The 22540-nt window shown below is 33.1% G+C and overlaps 1 protein-coding gene across 2 annotated transcripts in view; it reads left to right on the top strand.

Annotated features, from left to right (window-relative positions):
• Positions 1 to 22540, top strand: part of GLRA3 (glycine receptor alpha 3) — a 160231-nt gene that overhangs the window by 15475 nt on the left and 122216 nt on the right. For both annotated transcript variants that reach the window (XM_063077170.1, XM_063077171.1), the window contains exon 2: positions 18676 to 18803. In XM_063077170.1, coding sequence (XP_062933240.1) covers positions 18676 to 18803 — 128 coding nt within the window. The remainder of the gene's footprint in view (positions 1 to 18675; positions 18804 to 22540) is intronic.

Here is a 22540-nt window from a genome sequence, read left to right as displayed (position 1 = left end):
GGGAAGGGGAACTAGGGAGGAGGGGAAGGGGAACTTGGGTAAGGATCACAAAGAATAGTTAGGATTTGTAATGATGAACACACTGATAATATTGATTTAATCACCACATACTGTACACAAATTCTGATAGTCAACTCTGTACCCCATAAATATGTATAATCAATTATGTTCCAACTCAAAAAATAAATTAGAAATTTAATAGGTCCCCATATCTTCTCACTCCTGATGGTCCTTTGCTTTGCTCTAAGTTTCCTTTCTTCCAACATAGTATGTAATTTACTAATTTGTCATGTTTCTGATGTATTATATTCGATTCAGCTAGAATGTAAACTCCATGAGATCAAGGATTTTAGTTCCTTTTGTTTGTTGCAGAATCCAGAGTCCCCATAACAGTGCTTGCTATATTGTACATTTTCAGAAAATATTTTAAAAAGAAAATGAATATGGGTGCTAAATAAATCAGACTTTTCTGTAAGGCTTTTCATTTTGTCTTTTTTATAAAAGTTTCTTTATAAGCCTTAAACAAATTATTCTGTATTTCTAACGCCTTACTTTGAAATTATTTTCAAAGTAGAATTTGCATATGGATTAAAAATTTAAATGGTGAAGAAAGAGCTTTAATGCTGTTCGTAGCACTCTTTGGTCTTATTTCTCTTATACTTTAGTTGTGCTTCCTAAGAGCAGCTAGTTTTAAATGCTTATGTTTTTCTTACTCTGATCATTATTTCCATACATCTAAATAATACCTTTATATTATTATTGTTTCACATTTTGTTTTTCCTTAGCTTTATAATTGTTTTCTTGTCTTTACTTATGTGAAGTGTTTCTTCAAAGATTTATTTTTTTCCTCACACTTGCAATCTTACAATTCTGCCTTTGCAATTTATTCTAGACTTCACTGTACTCTGAAGCCAAGTGGCCTTCCTAGAGGTCTCTCTTCGATTAAAACTATATTATTTTCTAAGTTTTCCATGTAGATTTCATCTGGGGAAATCACACTGCTATTTTTCTAAGTTGCATCAGTCCTTCTAGGATTCTGTTTCTTGGTTTACTTCCTCATTTTGCTGCAGTAGCTACTCAGTGATTTCCCAAGAGAGCATTTATACAGGTAGACTATTTTACTTCTTGTATTATGGCTGCTTAGTTACTTTTCACTTGATTTATAGATTGACTGGAATACTGGGTTGAAAATACTGAATGAAAATAATTTTTATCCAGAATTTTGAAGGCTCTATCATTTTATTTTGTAGCATCCACAAATGCTAATTTAAAAGTTTAAAACCAGTCTGGTCTCATACTTTTGTGTTTCACTTTTTCTTTCAAAATATTCCAGAATCTTCTCTTCATTCTTAATGTTAGGTAATTTTACAAAAATAGGTCTAAACAATCTCCTTTGAACTTAAATAGGCTCATTTCCCTTTGAAAACATGTTTTTATCCATATCTGAAAATTACCTAGATAGATACAGAAATAGATATAGATAATTTCCTCCTTTTTCATCTTTCAGAAACTTACAGGATTTCTTATTTGCTGATTTCTTCCTGTTTTCTTCTAGTTAAAGTTTATATGTCATTAGTCACTCTTAGTATTACTATTTTAATGGATGTTTCAAGGGAAAGGAAATAAACATGCATGCTTACTCTCAAACTATTTAAAAATATTTTATTTCATTATTTAAGTACTTATACCTAAAGCTTTAATCTATGTGGAATTTATTTATATTCATGGTGTGAAACAAAAGATCATATTTCTGTTATTATTTCCCAATAGATTTCTAAGTGATATTACAACACCATTACTTTGAAGTAGTTGTTACCTCTACCTGGAACATTCTTCCCTCTGTTCCACACTCAGCTACATTTTAATTCCTTAGAAAGTCTTCACTGACCCCCAACTGTCTCATTTATTCTCTCTCTTTTTTTTTTATCATACTGGCTATTTTATTCTGAGAACATAGAACAACTCTTAATTATCTTGATTACTTATATGTTTATTTGTTTATTGATTGTTCATTCTACCATAATGTACACACTCCTCAACCACAGAGACTTTATTGGTATTTTCCTTTATTGCATCCAGAGTTTTTGGTAACGCTTTTTAACCATACATAGTACAACTAAATGAATACAGAAATATGTGTTAGTCATACAGATACACACATGCATAATATATGTACATACACATATACATATATATACACACACATACATATATTACACGAGTGGTCTTCCAGTAGTTCATGGAAAGTGCATATTATGAAAAAACTGCGCATGGATTACAAAATTCTTTGAATCAAAATAAACTTGTACTAACTTGTTATAACATGTCTGAACAGAAGTCTAGTTTGAAGCACTAAGAAGAATGAGACATCAGTTTCAAAAGGCTTCTCTCAGAGCAACATGAATTCTGCTAAAATTGAAGCAAGAACAAATATTAAATTATGGTGAAGCTTGGGTGAAGAGTGGTGAAATCTTGGATGCATTACAAAAAGTTTACAGGGACCATGCCCCAAAGAAATCAGTAGTTTACAAATGGATAACTCATTTTAAGAAGGGACAGGATGATGTTAAAGCAGCAGCTTGCAGCAGCAGACCATCCACATCAATTTGCAATGAAAAAAATTAATCTTGTCCATGTCCTATTAGAAAAGGACTGATGACTAACAGCAGAAACAATAGTCAACACCAAAAATATCTCCATTGGTTCAGCTTACACAATTCTGACTGAAAAAGCTGAGGAAACCTTCTGCTTGATTTCTGCCAAAACTGTTGTGCCCAGATCAGCTGCAGAGCTTTCAGTGGAAATTTTAAGCAAGTGGAATCAAGATCCTGAAGCATTTCTTCAAAGAACTGTAACAGGAGATAAAACATGGCTCTAGCATTATGATCCTGAAAACAAAGGACAATCAAAGCTATGGTTATCAAGAGGTGGAAGTGGTCCAGTCAAAGCAAAAGCAGACCAGTCAAGGACAAAGGTCATGGCAACAGTTTTTTGAGATGGCCAAGGCACTGTACTTGTTGACTTTCTGGAAGGCTAAAGAACAATGGGAAATCATCAGGCATGCACCATACAATCCTGATTTGGCTCCTTCTGACTTGATTTTGTTTCCTAATCTTAAAAAAATCTTTAAGTGCACCCATTTTTAATAATGTAGAAAAGAAAACTGCATTGTCATGATTAAATTCCCAGGACCCTCAGTTCTTTAGGGAGAAACTAAATGGCTGGTATCATTGCTTACAAAACAAAAAGTCTTGAACTTGATGGAGCTTATGTTGAGAAATAAAATTTATACTTTTTACTTTTACCTTTTAATTTCATTTTTCCACAAACTTTTTGAAGACCCCTCATACTTGTAGTTTGTCTCAACTGAAATGTAGTCATAGAGCATAACTGTTCTCTCTTATTTCTCCTTCTGCTCTTCCCAACTCTCTATTTTCTTTTTTGCTGGTATCTCCCCTACTTCCCCTACTGCCTGTACCTTAGAAGTTGATGTCATTAGAACAGTGTTTTTCAAACCTGAATGTGCTTATTAATCACTTGGGGAGCTTGATAAAATGCAAATTCTGGTTCATTAAGTCCATGGTGGAAAATGGGATGGAAATTACTTTTTGTCTTATCTTAGCAATCTGCACATTTTACTCTTCTGTATGAATTTTGAATTGTTTGGTTCAGTCTTTGATTTTAGAAACTTGGTTTATGTTGTTGTTGTTGTTGTTGTTTGGGGAATTAAACATAGTGTTGCCAAAAGGCTCGTGCATGCAGCTATTAGTGTAATAATGTATGTATATAAGGCTACAGATTTAAGTTTATGGTTTTAAACCTAACTATTGTGCAACCTAATTATTGTGCCTAATTAACAACCTTGAACTTCCCAAATTAAAAAAATATATATCAAAAATATTTAAATGGAATAAGAACAGGAACTATAAACTTCAGAAGTCTTTGCTATAGTTTTCACCTTCTTTTCAAGAAAAACATTTTTTTCTCTGAGAGGAAACATGAAGTGGCATCCACACAAAGACTCTATGTGCTCTCTTTCCAAAGAGACAGTGATACTTTAAATTAAATCAAGAATTATTACTTTCCAGAGCTACACTAAAGTTTGAAGGGTTGAAGAATCACTGACTTCGCCATATAGCATCATTGGGGAAATATATCCTGACTTGAACTACCCTTTTGAAGACCTAACTTCTATGAAAATAATAATAAATTATATGATTTATTGAAAATATATTGTTTTATATTAACCTAATTCATCATTACAAAGAAATTTCTTGGAAAAAAAAATATTTTTTCCATTATCCTGAATTTAAAATGGCTTAAAATAACGATAAATATTTGTGGGTTTTCTTTTGGTGGCTGGGCAGTATGGGGATCCAAACACGTGACCCTGGTGTTATACGGCTGTGCTTTAGCCAACTGAGCTAACCGTCCAGCCCAACAATAAATATTTATTAGCCATAAAGTTTCTGTGGGTCAGAAATTCAAGAGCTGCTTAAGTAGGTGTTCTAGCAGGTGTTCTAGATCTTTCATGAAGTTTCTGTCAATAGGTCAGCCATGGCTGCAGACATATGAAGGCTTGGCAGGGATAGAGAATTTGATCCTGAGATGGCTTAGTCAAATGGCTGGGAAGTTGATGATGTCTATCAGTTTCTCTCATGTAGCTTTTTGAGTGTTCTCACAACATGATGACTAGCTTCCCCAGGGTTAATGATCCAAAAGAGAGCAATGTGCAAGCAGCAATGCATTTTATGTTCTGACTACAGAATTCACATACCATCGTCAAGTCACTTAGTGCAGCCAACTTTCAGGAGGAGGGAAATTGGGCTGCACTCTTTGAAGAGAGGAGTGTCAAGAAATTGAGGAAATATTTTCAAAACCACCACAGTCATTCTTGAGACATTCCTTTCCTTTATCCAGGACTAAACAAGTATGAAATTCTGTATATGTTATTAGTTATACATTTCTTAGATTCTTCTACTCTTCATAGCTGCAGTTATTAAAATTACTCATACAATCCTCAGCTCTCACCTTGACTAGTGGAATTGTTTCCAAATGGGCCTGTGTAGACCAAAGTCCATAATATGATCTATAAAGCACTGTGTGGTCTGGAACCTACAGCACTCTCCAACCTCCTTTGTTACTGTGTTGACACACTCTGTCTCTATTCCAGCCACACTAATGTTCTTTTAGTTTCTTGTACACCCCATGCTTCTTCCCATCACCAGATTCTAGGGTACTTTCTCTTGTCATCTGTCCATTCAATTTTTTCCTGCCTTAAATTCTGGACTACTGTTTCAGGAGCCCCTCCTCCTAGAAATTTTCACTGAGTTTTACACAAACTGACAGACTTCTTTTGAATTATTTAAAATCTTGCTAGAATACAAAAACTGAAACTAAGCTATTGAATAGAAGACAATATAAACCCAAAATTCCTTTAAATGCCCATTCAGTAGTTGAGTTATGAAAGATGGACTGTCATTAATGGGGAGTTATTTAAGGCAACACAGTAGACAATCTGAAAGTTAAGGTCCCTACAATAATGCATTTGTAATATGACTTTAAACCACTCCTGCTAAAACAATTTCATCCAGGAGATGAATCAATAAACTGGGATGAGTCAATAATTTTTTTTTTAATGGTGCTCAGTCCTTTCTGAGGCTTGTCTGTATTTTGTACACTTAGGCTTCATGAGATACTACTATAATCTTTTACATAAGTTAGCATGAGTTGATTTCTTTTTATTTCAATTAAAAATGACCCTGATGAAAAGAGTTGGGTTATCAAATGCAAAAGTCAAACTTTGACATAAGATCTTAGCATTTTTCTAAACGTATGTGTGTATTGCATTTTTTGTTTTACTAAACTTATCTGTGAAAAATTTCTGCCACTTTTAAGTCTCTTTTTATACCGGCAAAAGAATATCTGTCTTGCACATGGCCAAATAACTAGTTAATGAAAGAAAAGCAACAAAACATAAGCCTCTTGGCTATCCATCTGGAGCCTCAACCATCGTACTATAGTGCCTTCCATTTAATTATCTTGTGCACTCAACACATAATAGCAACTATTAAGTCTATTCTAAGTAATTTTTAATGTATTCTGAAGTACTTAATTAGTTTTCTTTAAAATAAATAAGTCATTAAGAAGCTACAAATTAGTGAGTTAATTGGCTGTATTATGGCCTTTTAGTTCTTTCAGTTGAAATAAGCTGATGCCCAAACTATAAAGTAGTAAATCATTACCCATGAGAACAGACAGATTTTATGAAGTTACAACAATCACCACGAATTTCAACCATAGCATTTGGAAGTGTTTAGTAAAAATGATTTTATGATAAAAAACAAAATTTTTACATAAAACAAATTGTAGAAAGATTAGAGTGAAGGAACTTCAAATTATTACACTATCTAATCCTTTTTCATATATTTCACTATTGAATGGAGTCCTTCTTTCCCATCTCACCCCTACCTATAACCCTGTAACAACCCTTACTGAACACACATACACACAAACAATATATAATTTATCACTGAAAATTAGCAAGCACTATATATAGATACCTCTAATAAGCACTAATTTATGTGATCATAGAATGTAGACACCACTGCAATATCAAGCCTGGGTAAAGAGGCACCTATAGCATTCCAATTTGCAACTTTCTGGTTCCACCATTAAATGACAATTTTTAGATATATAACTTTGATGATTTAAGTTTCTCTTTCAGATTTCTATATCTTGATATTTTCTTATCTCTAAATATTTGTTGTTTGATCTTTTCTGATGATTCATTAAGCATCGCTGCTAACTTGGGCAGAAACACAGAAGGAGAGAAATGTTGGATCTTCTGTAATGTTAATCATATACTCAAAGCATGATTACTGGTTGACTTGGAGGGTCATATTCTGATGCTTGATCTCTCCCTCATTATATTTATTTAGTTCATTTCAAAAATATTTAGTTAGTTACTCTGGATACTCTAAATTGCCTCTGAGTTCATTAAAACAAAAGGAACAGTCATGATTACTGCTGAAGTAGTGAACACTACAATGTAGGAGACAGACATTAATTCATTGATCCTATAAAAAGTCACAGTTGAAATTGTAGCAAGTGCTACAAATGAGAGACACAAATTTGAAACATATTTTAGCAGGATTTTGTAAAAATCAGAGAGACTATTTAAGGCTTCCTGAGGAAATGATGCTTGAACCTAGATCATAAGTATGAATGAGTTAACTAGATGAAGAGAGGACCAATGAGCATTTCAGGCAAAGGTAATGGCTAGTGGTAGATTGGACCAGACTAGTTGAGGAGAACATGGTGAGGTGTGGTTGGATTTTAGATAAAATTAAACGGTAGGGACAATAGGATGGATATGATATGTGAAATAAGAAGAGGAGCCAAGAGTCACAAAAGGTTTTCATCTTGAGAAATGGAAAAATGGAGTTGCCATTAATCGAGTTTGAAAAGAATAGGGAAAAGGCATGTTTGTGTGAGAATAGCAGGAGTTTGATTTGGACGTTAAGTTTCAGATATTCAAGTAGCAATGGCAGGTAGGTAAATGGAACTATTAGTTTATAGTTCAGGGAGAATTCATGACTGGAAATATACAATTAAAGTGCTCAGTGTACTCTATACCATATTTAAAGCCATGGTACTAGATGGAATCACCAAGGGAGAAGGTGTAGTTAGAGAAAAATGTTGATAATTGAGAAAAAGCACTCCAATGTTTAGAGGTCAAGGTGATAACAAAGAGCCAACAAGGAAGATTCAAAAGTAAACATGCAGTAGGAGATAATGTGTGAGGGAAAACTGCTTACAGAAGGCTAAATGAAGCAAGTGTCGCAAAAAGGGGTGATCAGACATTTTTTATGCTATTCACGTAATATGAGCAATAGGAATTAACCACTGGATTTAGCAATGTGGAGGATATTAGCACCTTGACAAGAGCATTGTGTTGATGGAGTGGTGAGGGAGGCTGGTGTGGATTCAAGAGCAAATATGAGTTTAGGTGTTCCTTAACTTAAAATGGGATTACAACATCCCCATAAACCCACCACAAGTTGAAAATACTGTAAGCTGAAAATGCATTTAATACAACTAATCTACTGAACACCATAACTTAGCCTAGCTAGCCTACCTCCAATGTGCTTAGAACACTTACCTTAGTCTACAGTTGGGCCTATCTAACACAAAGCCTGTTTTTTAATAAAGTATTCCGTTGAATATCTCATGTAATGTATTGAATACTGTGCTGAAAGTGAAAAACAATGCAATCATTATTTTAAGACAAACTCATTGTCAGTTTTTAAAAACAAACACATGGCAGCCCACACTATCATAAAGTCAAAAAACGGTTAAGTCAAACCATCATAAATTGGGGACTGTCTGTATACAGAAAGAAATTAGACATAGTGAGAAAAGGTAATTATTTCACCGAGTTTTACTTTTAAGAGAAATGGGAAGGTAGCTGAAATGAGTAGTGGGATCAAGAAAGTTTTTGCTGTTTTGTTTTAATAAGAGGAAGGACAGTATGGCTTGTATGTATTGGGAATGATCCTGTGCAGAAGGTGTTGTTGATGGAAGAGACAGGGAGAGATGATATCTTTGACTAGGTAAGACCGGATGGGATCTAGTGCATAGTTAGAAAGTTTGGCCCCTGCTACTGGCAAAGATAGTCCATCCATCATAGTAAGAGGTGTGAAGACAGGATTACGTGGCTTCTAATTCCGGTAGAAGGAGATGTGCAGTGTGAGGATGGAACCTCGATTTCTTCTATTCTCTCAAGGAGTGAGAGTGGTAAATAAGAAGTTGAAGATTGAAAAGAAGGATAAGTGTGAAATAGTGATCTAGGAAACTGGGAGAATAAATGGAATAAGGAGATATAGTGTTTGAAAGTAAGCATTACAAACCCATTTGAGAGTATGGAACACAAATAGAAATGAGAGGATGTCTGCTCTATGAATCAAGAAAATCTCAATTTCCTGAATTATTAGCCAGTGCACCTCATAGAGTTGTGTCTCTTAATCACATGAATTAAATAATTATCAGAAAACAATCTGTTAAAATTAACCTTCTGTAATTTAGAGTTCATATAGTAAAATCTATGAAATTTATAAAATTACTTTGATATCAACTACATGTATGACTTTTCTTGTGTTTATTTTTTGGCAGGTTTATTACATGTATCAAGATGATTTTTTTTCAAGTATTGCTTGGAATTTGTAGTACTTACTGATTCTGCAGCTAGGTGTCCATAGTTTCGAAATATTCTCAGCAATTAACTGACTACATATTGCTTCTGTCTCAGTCTCTCTATCTTCTTCACATTCTGGCTTTCCAGTTTCATAGATACTATACCATTTCACAGTACATTTTTTACTGTCTAATCTCTGTTTTTCATTTTATTGTCTTTCCTTGCTGTGTTCTATATATTTTTTTTTCCTGATCTGTCTTCCAAACGACTAATTCTCTTTAGAGCTGTGCATAATTTGCTGGTAAGACAATTAAGTTCTTAATTTTAGTTTATTTTTAAATTACAGAATTTCCATTTAGTTTTTAATTATGATTAGATTTTCCTGATAAAATTTTTAGTCTTATCTTTTATCTCCTCAAACATATAAAACATAATCATTAAAAGTCAGTGAGAAAAATTCATCATCTGAATCTTTGGTGTATATATCTCTATTCTACATGTTTTGATTTTGAGATCTTACAGTTTTTTCTATTCTACTTTTTTTCCCTACTCATTTTTATTGCATTTAGATGCTGTATATAAAACATTAGACATAATTTGAGGCTTAGAGTGATATTTTATTCTTTCTCTAGAAAGGATTTATGTTTGTTCTTATTATTTAGAGAAGTAGATTGCTAGCAATCTGGGATTATTTTATTCTAGTTTTGGAAAGTGAGATTATTGCAGGTAAAATTTAGCTTCCTATTAAAGTTTCTGTATTTGTTCTGTATTTCTCATTCATTCTTACTTAAAAGCTGTGAATCTTTGAGATCTCTAATTCATGAGTTTATTGCTTCGGTGAGTCCTGGAATGTAATTTTTGTCTCCCCTAAACCCATAATGTTTTTCAAACTCGTGCTCAGGTTGTTAGCCTCTCAGTTACTACTCCTGAAATTGATTGCCACCCCTAAAAAATGCACCTCCAAAAACTGGCCTCAACTCTGTGAATTTCTTTTCTCTTAGGCCTTAACTATGTCATTTTTCACTGTGTTTTTAGCTCCAATGCTCAGATTTTTTTTTTTTTTTTTACCTTTTCTAGTTGTTTTCATCAGAAGATTTGGTTGATTTCAGATGTAGACATTACTATCGGAGTGGCCTGGAAAAAAATTCCAAATTCACTCTATACCTCTGCTTATTCATCTGTGATCTATAGGTAATAGTACCTAACTAGCAAGACTGTTATGAGAATTAAACGATATTATGTATATGAGTCCTGTGCCTAATTGATCAGGAAGCAGCTATCATTTCTATTGTTAGGTAATTAGAATTCCGCAGACCTCATTAAACTTCAGGTGGAAATAAGACCAATTTAAAATAATAATCATATTTCACTGCCACATTGCTCACAGTAGCAAGAATCAAGATCCCAGTAGCCCATCAACTTTTAGTTATTTCTGAGTCTCCAGAGGTGTTCTAGAATAGCCCTTTTTATATTCTTCCCCTTTAGTCTCCTTATTAATAATTAAGGTCAAACAATCAACTTAAAGCATGCTTCGCTGCTAATGTCTTCACTACAATGATTCCTTTTCTAAAGCAGTGTGCTTTACTTTGAAGTACTCAGAATGTCACATATTCCCTGATGTCCCAGTTTTTCTTTGGTTCTCCCTAAACTGAAGCATAAAGAAATGGACAGAAGGCACATCTTTTCCATTCTGTGTCTTGTTTTTCAAACTGGGGCTAGAAATATGAAGCGTTTGTGTTACAACTCGCAAATAATAATAATTTAAATAATAATAACTGTTAATCTTGCATAATAACAACTACAATTTTTTTTTTTTCCCACAAGGACCCATAACCCTTCAGGACTGGTTTGTGGAATTAACCTCATGAAAATAGATGCACAGAGGTTGTGGTCCCATTGCCAAGACCTGTCTGAAACCCACTTTATGTTTCCCAGCTATAACATTCATGTTTTTTTATCATAGTTTTAAGGTGTACTTAACAGAGATAAATAGTTATTGTCAATTGTATTTAAAGTCATCTTAAAAGCATCTATATTTAGTGGTCATTTCTGGCCTCCAAAACTAATATATTTTATCCTCTTATTGAATATTTTTGATAAATTTTGATGTTCAGTTTCAGTAAAGTGAATAAGTTTCTGCCAGTATTTAAGAATTTCAAGTAGCATGTCTTTACATATAACCAAGAATATATAAAATACTTAAGTGAAAAAATATTCATTGATGGGAATATATATGAGCCCACACATAGTTTCCAAGAAAAGTTTATAGTAAAATGCAATACTTGCTACAACCTAGAAAAGAAGAGCTAAGTGTGGCAAGCAAGCTATTAACACAGATTTTAAGGAGATTTATAAATAAAAGGATGTTCAAAAAAGTCAAAGCTACTATTTTAAAAGTACTGATCGTGGGTAATTTTCTAACAATCTTAGTAACCTGCTATAAAAATGTCAGTTTTGTTGAAACTAGGAGGTTTAGACAAAAAGAAATGGCTTTGAGGATAAAGTTTCTTTTCCAAAATTCATTCTAAATTAATCTTGGATTTCTTCCTACTACCTTGTCCTACTCTGAGTTTTAATAACTTTAAAAAATGTTTTAAAATATGTAAATACAGATGATGTTGGCCATTTAAAAATTATAGTAAGATTCTGATTGATTATATGGAGCCTCATACTATGTATTTATTGCTATGAGCTTCCTTAAATGACACTTTTCTCAGGGCAGGTTGCTAATGTTTACATGGTGCAAGGTTCAACTATTACTGTAATGAGAAGAAAGTTTTAGGATAAAAATACCAGAACAAGAATTGTAGTTGACAGTAAGTCTTCCTGTATACAAAGCCTACATTCCTTTTATAAAGGGAAGGAACAGACTAAGTAAAAATTTTTTTTAGCCAATTACTCAGTATAATTTTGCTGACAACAATTCTTTTTGAGTCAAAATTGTGAATCCTTAAGAACAAAATCAATTGCCCATAAGCAATTGAATTGCTGTGTCATTGAAGGAAACATAAGTAATGTTGAAGTTTCTTCAGGCTTCAATAATAAGATGCCATAAACTGGATAGCTTATAAATCACAGATATTTATTTCTCTTAGTTTCAGAGGCTGGAAAGTCCAAGATCAAGGTGCTTGCAAATTAGATGTCGGGTGAAAGCCCACTTCCTGTCTGTTTGCTGTGTCCGCACATGGTGGAAGGGGCTAGCTAACTCTTTGGGATCTCTTTTATAAGAGTATTAATTCCATTAATTTATTAATCACCTCCCAAAGGTCCCACCTCCTAATATCATCACCTCGGGAGTTAGGATTTTAACATATGAGTTTGGGGGAGACATAATTATGTAAACCATAGCAACCAATAAAGAAAATTGGAATATTTCTCTGCTCAGAATTTTCTAACTTTTATAGCCATCAATCTGCAAAGCTTGGTTTTGAACCTCTATTATAAAACACAAAAATTTTGCTCCTAGTGTAGGAAAAAAGCAGCCAACCAATCATGCTCTTCACCGTGGTTTCATTTTCCAGCTCCTGCTCATTCCCCAGGGAGATCAAACAGAACAATCTACTGACCTGTGAACACCTTAAAGATTCAAACTTGTTTTTTATGTACTTTATTATTCTTAGTACAATGCTTTGCACTTGATAAATTATGTGAGGACTCAAAATTCATTATCTCAATATTCACTAAATATTTGGATGCATTATGGCATAAGAAAGGATACTTTTATATAATAAAAATATAGTTTGCATATAATATAATTTTATAATTTACTGTTAGTGTCTTTTAATTCTGTTGTTAGTGAACTTTATATAAAAGGCTTATAAAAGCATGTGTATTATATTTTTAAAATAATTTGTCATATCTTATCTATCCTTCCTCCATCCCAGCCCTTGTGTTTTATGCATTCATCTTCATTCATTAGTGAAATTATATTGAAGATTTTATTAATTTTAAGTGCCATGCCAAAAGAATCATAATTTCTTGTTTAATTTACATATATGGTATAAAATATTTTTTTAATTTTTAGTATTAAGGAATAGAAAAAATAATGTGATATTTGACTATAAAGTAACTTTTTAATTTAATTTTTTTATTGTAACATAGTTGAATGTACATATCTGTGTTGTAAAGAGTTGAATATCAATATTCATGAACAATATGTGACGTTCAAATCAGAATAATTATTATATTCAATAATATAAGTCAAGCACAGAAAGAGACATACCATATGTTCTCACTCATAAGTGGAAGCTAAAATAATAAACATATAAATAAAAGAAAGAAAGAAAGATTTAACAGTCACAATAATGCATTGAACTTTCAAAAAGAGAACTGAGGGTACTAGAAGTGGGACAGGAGGGCAAAAAGAATTGGTAAAGGGCCATGAATAGTAACCATTTTTAGATAAAGTAGATAATTTTAAAAGATTTCCTGATATAAGATGAAGTGGCTCACCCTTCTAAGATTATTTACCAGAAATATAACTTCCATCATAGTCTGTGGTATGTTTTCTTTCCTTCAGCTTACTTTAATTACTAATTTCATAAACAATAAAAATTTATATTTTAGTAGATAGAAACTATTTCAGCAGTATATTGGTAATTAAAAATGTTAAACATGGAGGCTATATGTTTATATATACATATATTATACTTACATATAATATATTTTTTAAATTTGTAATCTCTCTTTTTGAAACTGTTTCAGGCATGATGCCAGGCTCTTTGGAAAGCATCAGTAGTGGTTGTTAAATAAATAAATGAGCTTCTACTCATAAAACTCTTGTCCTTATAAAATGGATTTTTACATATTCCTTTCCCTGGTCAATCAGTGTCATTGATGTTGGAGGTAGGGCTGGGGGGCCCGGTAGTCAGCCTCAACCTACGCAGTCCTTCTACACGGTTCTGAACTCTGCCACAGGAAAGAATTCAAGGGCAGAGTCACAGTAGAAAGTGAGAACAAGTTGAATAAAATAGATAAGAAATACAGATTCCACAGAGAGAGTGCAGCATAGCTCCAGAGACTGAACAGAGCCCACACCAAGTCTAACACAAAAGTTAGTTCAGTACATACATCAAGTATAACACAAGAGCAAGAAAAACATACTTAATGTTCAGTACAAAGTGCAGGCTGGCTCAAGAGAATGAGCAGCTGCTTAAGTAAGTTAGATACAAAGTAAAGTATACACACCTCAGCCAGTGAAGTATGGGTGGCCTCCAGGAAAATGAGCAACAACCCTGCCTTCAGCTGGGATTTGGCTTTTATATAGTCTCTCTATCTAATGAGTATTCAATTACCTAGGTAGTTCCGAGTTATGTAATATTTAGTCTTGCACATGCTCAGCCAGCCCATGATTTCATCTTCCCTGTGTTGGTGCTGAAAATAGGTCTAACTGGCAACAGTAACTTTCCTCCAGGGGAGAGCCCAGAGGAGGGGGCCTGAGACCTCAGGAAGTGGCTGGAAACCCAGAGGCGTGTCCTGAAACCGGAGCCCAGGGAAACTGAGCACCTCCTATATCATCATGATTTTTGCATGATATATTTGAAAGCAAATATTTTTGGCCATAAGAGCATATTTCAAATGGAATTTTAATAGGATCAATGTCAGATCAAATTTCAGAAAAGCATGATTATTGCAATAATCCAATTATTATTTTTTTAATATAGCAAATTTTGAAAGTGCCTAATCAGCAACACTTGCCGTGTTGATATGGCAACTCCCTCTCTCAACAGAATTAGATATAGATAAGTAGATACATACACGTGGATAGACAGATATATAACTATTAATTTATGACTGCCACAAGAATAACAATAATATAGAATATTTACTGATATTCAGTCAATTACAGTTTTTGAATATTCATTATGGGAAAATCCAAAAAGCAAATTCTGTATCCTTTTTTTTTAAAGCACATCTTGACATTACTTATGAAAAATGATATTTGTTCAAAAGTCTTACGAAATAGTATCGTGGGATATAGTTGATACCACAGGAGTAAATACAATTGTACAGAAAGAGAGCAGAGGAGGAACTTCAAGATGGAGCTGTGAGGGGCATGGTTCTTTGAAGCGAAGATATAATAAAACAAATATTAAAAAAAAGTCTAGGAAGAGGTAGTTACGGGGATGACATCAACAAAAATGGTGAAGTAAGGACCGCCGTAAATTTTTTCCTCCATAAAAGCAATGAGAAAACTGGCAAAAATTGTGTGAATCAACATTTTCAGAACTCTGGCAATTGATTAAAGGTTTGCAGTGATCCATGATGTAATCAATAAAAATACCTTACTTTTGAAAAGAACAGTGAGATTTATTGCATTGTAACTTGCTTTATTCCCATGCCGCTTCTCTCCAGCTTTGTGATAACATAGTAGACCAATAGCTCACAATCAGAGGGAAAAATCAGTAACCTGGCAGCCACCTAAGGGCAGAATAGAGTCTGAGCTCCCTGAAGGCCTCATTCTTAGAGAATTATCATGGCTTGACCTGTCTGGTAGCTCTCTGGAAGACCCCACTTGTAACAATGTTTTTATTTGACTTAGAGCTCAACCACTACAAAATGCCTTTTTCATTGAGAAGCTTGACAAAAACAGTTAGAGGCAATTTTTTAACTTTCACAGGTGCCTAAGGCAGTGGGTACTAGTGAGAGCAAACGATATGCTTATCCAAAATCTTAAATGGAAATGCAGGGGAATGATATGTTCATAGGGGGTTGAAAAATCTCTGTGTATTTCTGGGCACCTGGAGAGCCACACATATGTACAGTGCTGTGAGATGCCCAGTGTTAAAGGCTGAACTGTGTCCTCTGATATTTATATGTTGAAGTTTTAACCCCAGTACCTCAGAATGTGATTTCATTTGAAGATACAGTTTTTTAAAAGGTTATTAAGATAAAATTAAGTCATATAGGTGGTCCCTAGTCCAGTATAATTGGTGTCCTTATAAGGAAAGGAAATTAGTACAGACAGACACAGAGGAAAGACCGTGTGAAGAAACAGAGAGAAGATGGCCATCTATAAGCCAAAGAAGGAGGCCCTCAGAGGAAACCAATCTTGCTGATAACTTGATCTTGGACTTTAAGCCCCTAAACTTGTGGGAAAATTAATTTCTATTTTTTAAGGCACCCATTTGGTGGTACTTTGTTATGGCAGCATAGCAAACTAATATACCCAAGGGTTTGTGCATGCCCAGGAAAGACCTGAAAAGACCCCAAGCTCCCAATTCTGGCTGTTCTTTTGGCCCTGCAGATATGAAAGAAAAGGCCAAGGCAGAGCTTGTCAACTGCCTGACACAGTGTTGAAGGTGTGACCCCATGAACACAGAGTACCCAGCAAATACTAGGAGACTTACTGGTTCTACGAATTTAGGAGAATCTCTGTTCAATTAGTAGCTGATTTCTAAGCTAACCAAGTAGATATTTCCATGATCATATATGACAAAGAATGTGGACTTTATAGAATTAGTTCAGAAAAGGCAATTTAAAAAAAGACAGCAACAAGAGCAAACTCCGGGGAAGAAAGATAATATTATTTTCAGAGTTTCCACATTATATTATTTAAGGTGTTCAGCTTTCAATGAAAAGTTTTGAGACATGCAAAGTAAATCCCTGACTCTTCAAATATACTTCTGCTTCTCTCTTATAAGGATACATGTTGCTGCATATAGGGTTGACCTGGATAATCCAAAATAATCTTCCCCCATCCAGTGCATCTGAAAGATTATGGTTCAGTATACACAGACATCCATCATTTTTAAAAGGGAGGGGGGCAGATTATTATTGGTTCATATCCAGACAAATTGGTATATTTGTTGGTAAGAGAAAGCAGAAGTTTATTTTCTGATAACTGAAAGGAGACATTTTGCGAGGGAAATAAAAGCAATGGTTGAGAAGCAGCAGTATGTAGCTATGAGAGATCCAGCAATGACTTTTCATTGTATAATCTTGGGCCATGGAAGATGAGCAAATTTTGCTTAATAAAGACATGGAAAAGTTACTTAAAGCCAGATGGTAGAGGACAGTTCTAGAGTCATTGAGAAGATAGAAAGGTTTTTTTTTTTTTCTTTATTATTATGATTTTTTTTTTTTGCATTAGAATTAACTTCCCAGTGATCACAGTGCAGGGAGCTTGTTTGAGCAGTAATAATCAGAGATAAAGGATTACAAAGTAATATGGAATCAACAGAACAGGGAGAGAAGCTTCTGTTTTGGAGAATGACAGAATGAGTCACTGGGAGAATAAGTGACTTAGAGTGCGCAGAACCAGACTGAACCTGTAGAACAAAGCAATAGCTAATAGGTAGTTAGCTGTGGTAATGTGCTTTCAGAGATATCATTCTCACATTCTCATTGAGAATAGATTTTAAAATCATGCCTATGAATCACTGCTTATAATCATGTGTAGACAACTTAACTATGATGGCTATAAGGTGCATTTTCACTACTCACTAAAATTCTGGCAGGAGAGAGAGAAGGAATTTAATAACTTTACTGTGCTATGATAAGAGGGTGACCAAAATGATTGAGTTTGGCAGTCTTCAGAGTTGAGCGGCAGAGCTGGGAGGGTGTGATGACTGGTAATCTTCAGGAAGTGACATCAGTTGAATATATCAGTTTCAAACACTATGTGTGTTCAGAAAGTCAGTTTCATTTTTCTAAGTGAAGTTCTGTGGGTGAAAAGAATCATTTGATCTCAGCAAGCAGGCTCAGGCTTCTGTGGACTAACCTGGGTAAATGAGGAGCTGCACAGGAACTGAAGTCACTCTATGGGTTTCTAGGTTGGGTGCTTCATAAAAAAGGAAAATGTTTGAATGAAAAGATTACACAAACAGTCTTTACCTTTCATGGACACAGGTTCTAATCATATAATATTCCAGTGCACAGACCACATTTATGGTAATTTCTCAATCTCGACACAAACATTTTAGATCTGAACAAAAAGTACTGTAGGTTAATGCCATGTAAGTGAAAGCAGAATGAATTTAACTGGGTCTGTTACTGATACAAGGAGCGCCCTGATGGAAGGAAAGAACATTATTGTTTAATCTATTGAATAGTTTTATTACTGCTGAGAAAAACACATGAAAACTGAAAGGTGATGTTTTTCCCCTCAGTAAAAGCAATAAGAATTGTATTTCACAGCTGAACTTTTCTATTTTATTACATCTAAAGCACTAAGAATACTTTTAGTTAAAAATTGCAATCAGAAGTCAGGTTTGAATAAATACAGATTTTGAAAGCCTAGGAATCTGTGAGTGGCTTTTGTTACTAGGTTTAGATTGAACTGAACACATGTAAAACCTTATAAATACTGACTATAAATCCATAAAATCTGTCTTATTATGATAATATTCACTGTACACTAAAGTTTTCTTTTTATTGTCAAAGGTATTTGTGCTTAGCATTGCAATTTTATATTTGTAGACAACAATTGCTAGAAAGACTTCTTTTTGTAAAATCTAGTGTTTTCTTGTCTTTTGTAGTTTGGTCGCCACAAAGGAAACAGATAGCGCAAGATCTCGAACTGCTCCAATGTCACCTTCAGACTTTCTGGATAAATTAATGGGGAGAACATCAGGATATGATGCAAGAATCAGACCTAATTTTAAAGGTAATTATTCTATTTACTACTTTATATACAGTATGTTTAAAATGTACTTAAACAAGATAAATTTTAATATTGATTCCACCAGAAATTCTAACACTTATTTCCAATAATCTTCCAAATACTGAATTAGTCACAGATATGACTTGAAAAGAAAAAAATCTATTCTCATGTTCATAGCTATCATAATTTGCCTTCTCTGGACAGTGTTTTTCCCTTCCCTAAGAGATACTATACTTGTTATCTCAACCATTTATTTTAGGAATATATATGTATGCATATATGAGAGGTCTTCAAAAAGTTCACGTAAAGATTCATATTACCTTTAAATTCTATTTTTCTACAAACATTTTGAAGTATCCTCAAAATACTTCAAATTGAACTTTTTTATTTGTTCAGTTGTTATTGAACTTTTCTGTTTGTTATCTCACCGACTGGAATGGAGTCTTCTTTAAGAACTGGCAACAAACCTTCTCCTCTTTTTAATTCCCAATAGCAGGACCCTCTGCATTGTGAATTAGTTGTTAAATTTACTTACTGGGGAAGGGCTGGATAATTAGAAGCCCCTGACAATGTTTAAGACATTATTTCATCTATTAAATATTTCACCTGAATTTCTAGGAAAGAATGTAATAATGGACTTAAAAGAACCACTGTTTATTCTTCTGTTTAATATAGTGATCAGCAACACATTTGTACAACTTATATGTGACATCCCAAACCACAATATATCTTGTAATTTAATTTTAGGGTTAAAGTTTAGAAAGCTGCTTCCATGCACAAACTTACTTAATTATTTCTTCAATATTATTCCATTCAATAAAGAAAATGGGTAATAAGAATAAACATGTTTTCCATTCATAAAAGTGAAAAAAAACAGTGTTGTCTACAATTGTTTTTTTCCTGAATTGGTCCGTATGAGAGGGAAAAAAAATGATCACTTAGCAGTAGTGTAAGAATTAATTAGAGAGGAATAATAAATATCAAGAATTTGTAGCAGGAGAAAAAAGACAGGAGTAAAACTTATTGATAATTTGTGAGTGGAAAATTACAAATTGCTTCAGTTTTAAAATGAGTTTCACATTTAAGTTGTGGATTGCATTTCTTGATTTGTTTTTAAACTCTTCAACCATAAATACTTTTAACCTCACAGGAGAAAAACACTGACATCAAGTCGTGGCAAAATAATATCTGAATTAGTCACAGATACGACTTGAAAAGAAAAAAATCTCCAGCTTATAGAGGTATAATATACAAATGGAGATGAGATATTTAAGTATTATGAGGATCTTTTTCAAAGTGAGGGGAAGCAGTATCCTGTCATTTGGTTGAGAAATAATTTTGAATTAATCTTGAAAAAATATGCAGTAAATGCTCATTTAATAATATGAGTAAACCACAAGAAGCATAATCAGTAGTTAGTGGATTTCTTATAGTGACTCTCTCTATTCAGTGACTCAGAAGTATTGCTTTCTTTTCACTGAAAATTAAAGAGAAAAATTTATTCTATTTTTAAATGTCTGTGAATATTTATTTATTTTCCTTTTTAAAATTTTTATTTAGAATGCCTACTTATAGAAGTTAGCATAACTTTACAGATTATTAGAAAATTTCAACTATTTTTTCTCTGCAAACATTTATTTAAAAAGCACATAAGCAGCCTCAACAGATATTTTAACAAAAATGCAGTGAAGTCACTAGACACACAATAGTGGTCCCAGTGCCTTTGCTGTTTTCTTGGAAATTTTAGTTTTATTATTTCAATAACTTAACAAACAAAAGAAATTTTAAACCATTTTAAAATGTGATTAATTATCACTATTTATGTGTGACAACAAAAAAGGACTCCAAGGATCTGGTCTTGCTTAAAATCAGTACTTATTCTTTTTTATAATAACTAATAAATTCCTTAAAACAAACTGACAATCAAGCCAGTTCTGAGGTGAGTAGATTTTATTTTTTTGAGATTGGAAGAATCCATTCTTACTTCCCAGTGTCCCGAAAAAAGGAGAAAAAAAGGAAGATTTTCTCTCTTTCATGGGTGGTCAAGATATCTTGTTCTCTGAATGTTAGAAAAAGAAATGTGTGCTGTATTTTATTGCCACTAATAATAATATCAATTATAAGAAATAACAGTTTAATGAATTAGTTTTTAATTAAATATGTAAAAATATATTACAATAACTTAAACGATTTGGTCCTCACTTCTTTATGGATTAAAGTGTTAATGACAACAAAAATAAATCTAGAAAATAATTTACCTAGATAACTACTTAGTCAGTAGAAAGTACTAATAAAATATAAAAGCATTACAAAAACATATATGTTTGACATCTCTAAAATTTATAAATTTGTAAAAGAGAAACATAAGATCTCAGTATTGACATTATCAGACAATTAACAGAAAATAAATAGGAATGTTCAACCATAGTACTAATCAGTGACGTGTAAATTATAATGATAATGTGACAACATTTTTACCTTTCAAATTATCAACATTTAAAAATAATGACCGTTTCAGCTTAATATGTGAAATTTATTTCTGGAATACCAGTTTCAAATTTGTAATTACTTTCACAAATATCTTTATATGGAAAGGGAATTTGTCTTGTGGGCCATAGAAAAACTATTAAAAAATATAAAATGACTTTGCTAAAATGTATTTGATTTTGCCATTTATATTGCTAACTTTTTAAAACCTAGATGTAGTCACTTTTTTTTCACCAAAATTATGACATTTATTTGTAGCTTTTGGGTCATTTTTCTAAAAGTGGTGCACCTTTTAAAAACCTGATCTCTGTTTAAGATGAAATATTTTAAATATGTTATTAAAATGCACCACAGAAAAGCAGGAATAAATAATTTTCTTAAAATACCTTAAATTGGTACCAGGCATGAATAGGACAATTTCTTCATTATTTTGGTAAATAATTAAATATAAATATTAGCTATTTATAAAAATAAATATTGACAGAATTTTTTTAAATTAGGTGCTTAACTCACTAACATTATCTTTCTGCTCTGTTCTCTATTGATTAGTCTGCTCTGTTCCCCTTCGGAATAGCCCTAATTTATCTTAAACATTTCTGAGAATTAAGTTTCTCCAGTAAAGATGCTATGCTGTTAGGATAATTTGATAGGAGTACCAAAACAACTTCAAATTTCTGTTATATTTTAGTCCTGTTAAGTATAATGGTTTTTTTAAAAACTATTATAAAGATGGTATTTAATAATGATAGACAGGTTTAGAAATGATCTGGGAGTCAGCAAACAAGAATTAGCAAATAAAGCTCCATGTACCATTTAACTAGTTAATCACTCAACAGAAGTTCAAGCTTTGCCCAAATCATTATTTCAAAAATTTGGTCTTGAGGAGAAATGGTATATATAGTAACAGTTATTTCCATTTTGAACATCAAAAGTTATAGGTAGATGTCACTATTTCTTTATTGAAGTTTGAAATCCTTTTCTTTAGAACTTTTCCTGTTTAGGGAAAAGAGCAGAAAAGGAAGCGGTACAGTGAGAGAAAGCCCCGTGTTACCAGGCATAGACCACAGACTGTCCAGCCCACCCCAGTGAGCACAGTCCAGTGGTGCTACTGACCTAGAGAGCCACAAGAATCAAGAATTAAGAAAGGACCCAATCATCCTGTGACTAGTAGTTTCCCGAATTCGTATACATATCCATCCTACTCTTTAAGTGTTAAGTTTTATCTCTATTTCTGGCTCCACACACCAAGATGA

The sequence above is a fragment of the Cynocephalus volans genome, chromosome 13, assembly GCF_027409185.1.
Source record: "Cynocephalus volans isolate mCynVol1 chromosome 13, mCynVol1.pri, whole genome shotgun sequence".
In the NCBI taxonomy this organism is placed as follows: domain Eukaryota; kingdom Metazoa; phylum Chordata; class Mammalia; order Dermoptera; family Cynocephalidae; genus Cynocephalus; species Cynocephalus volans.
This window is presented reverse-complemented; position numbering and strand designations above follow the sequence as displayed.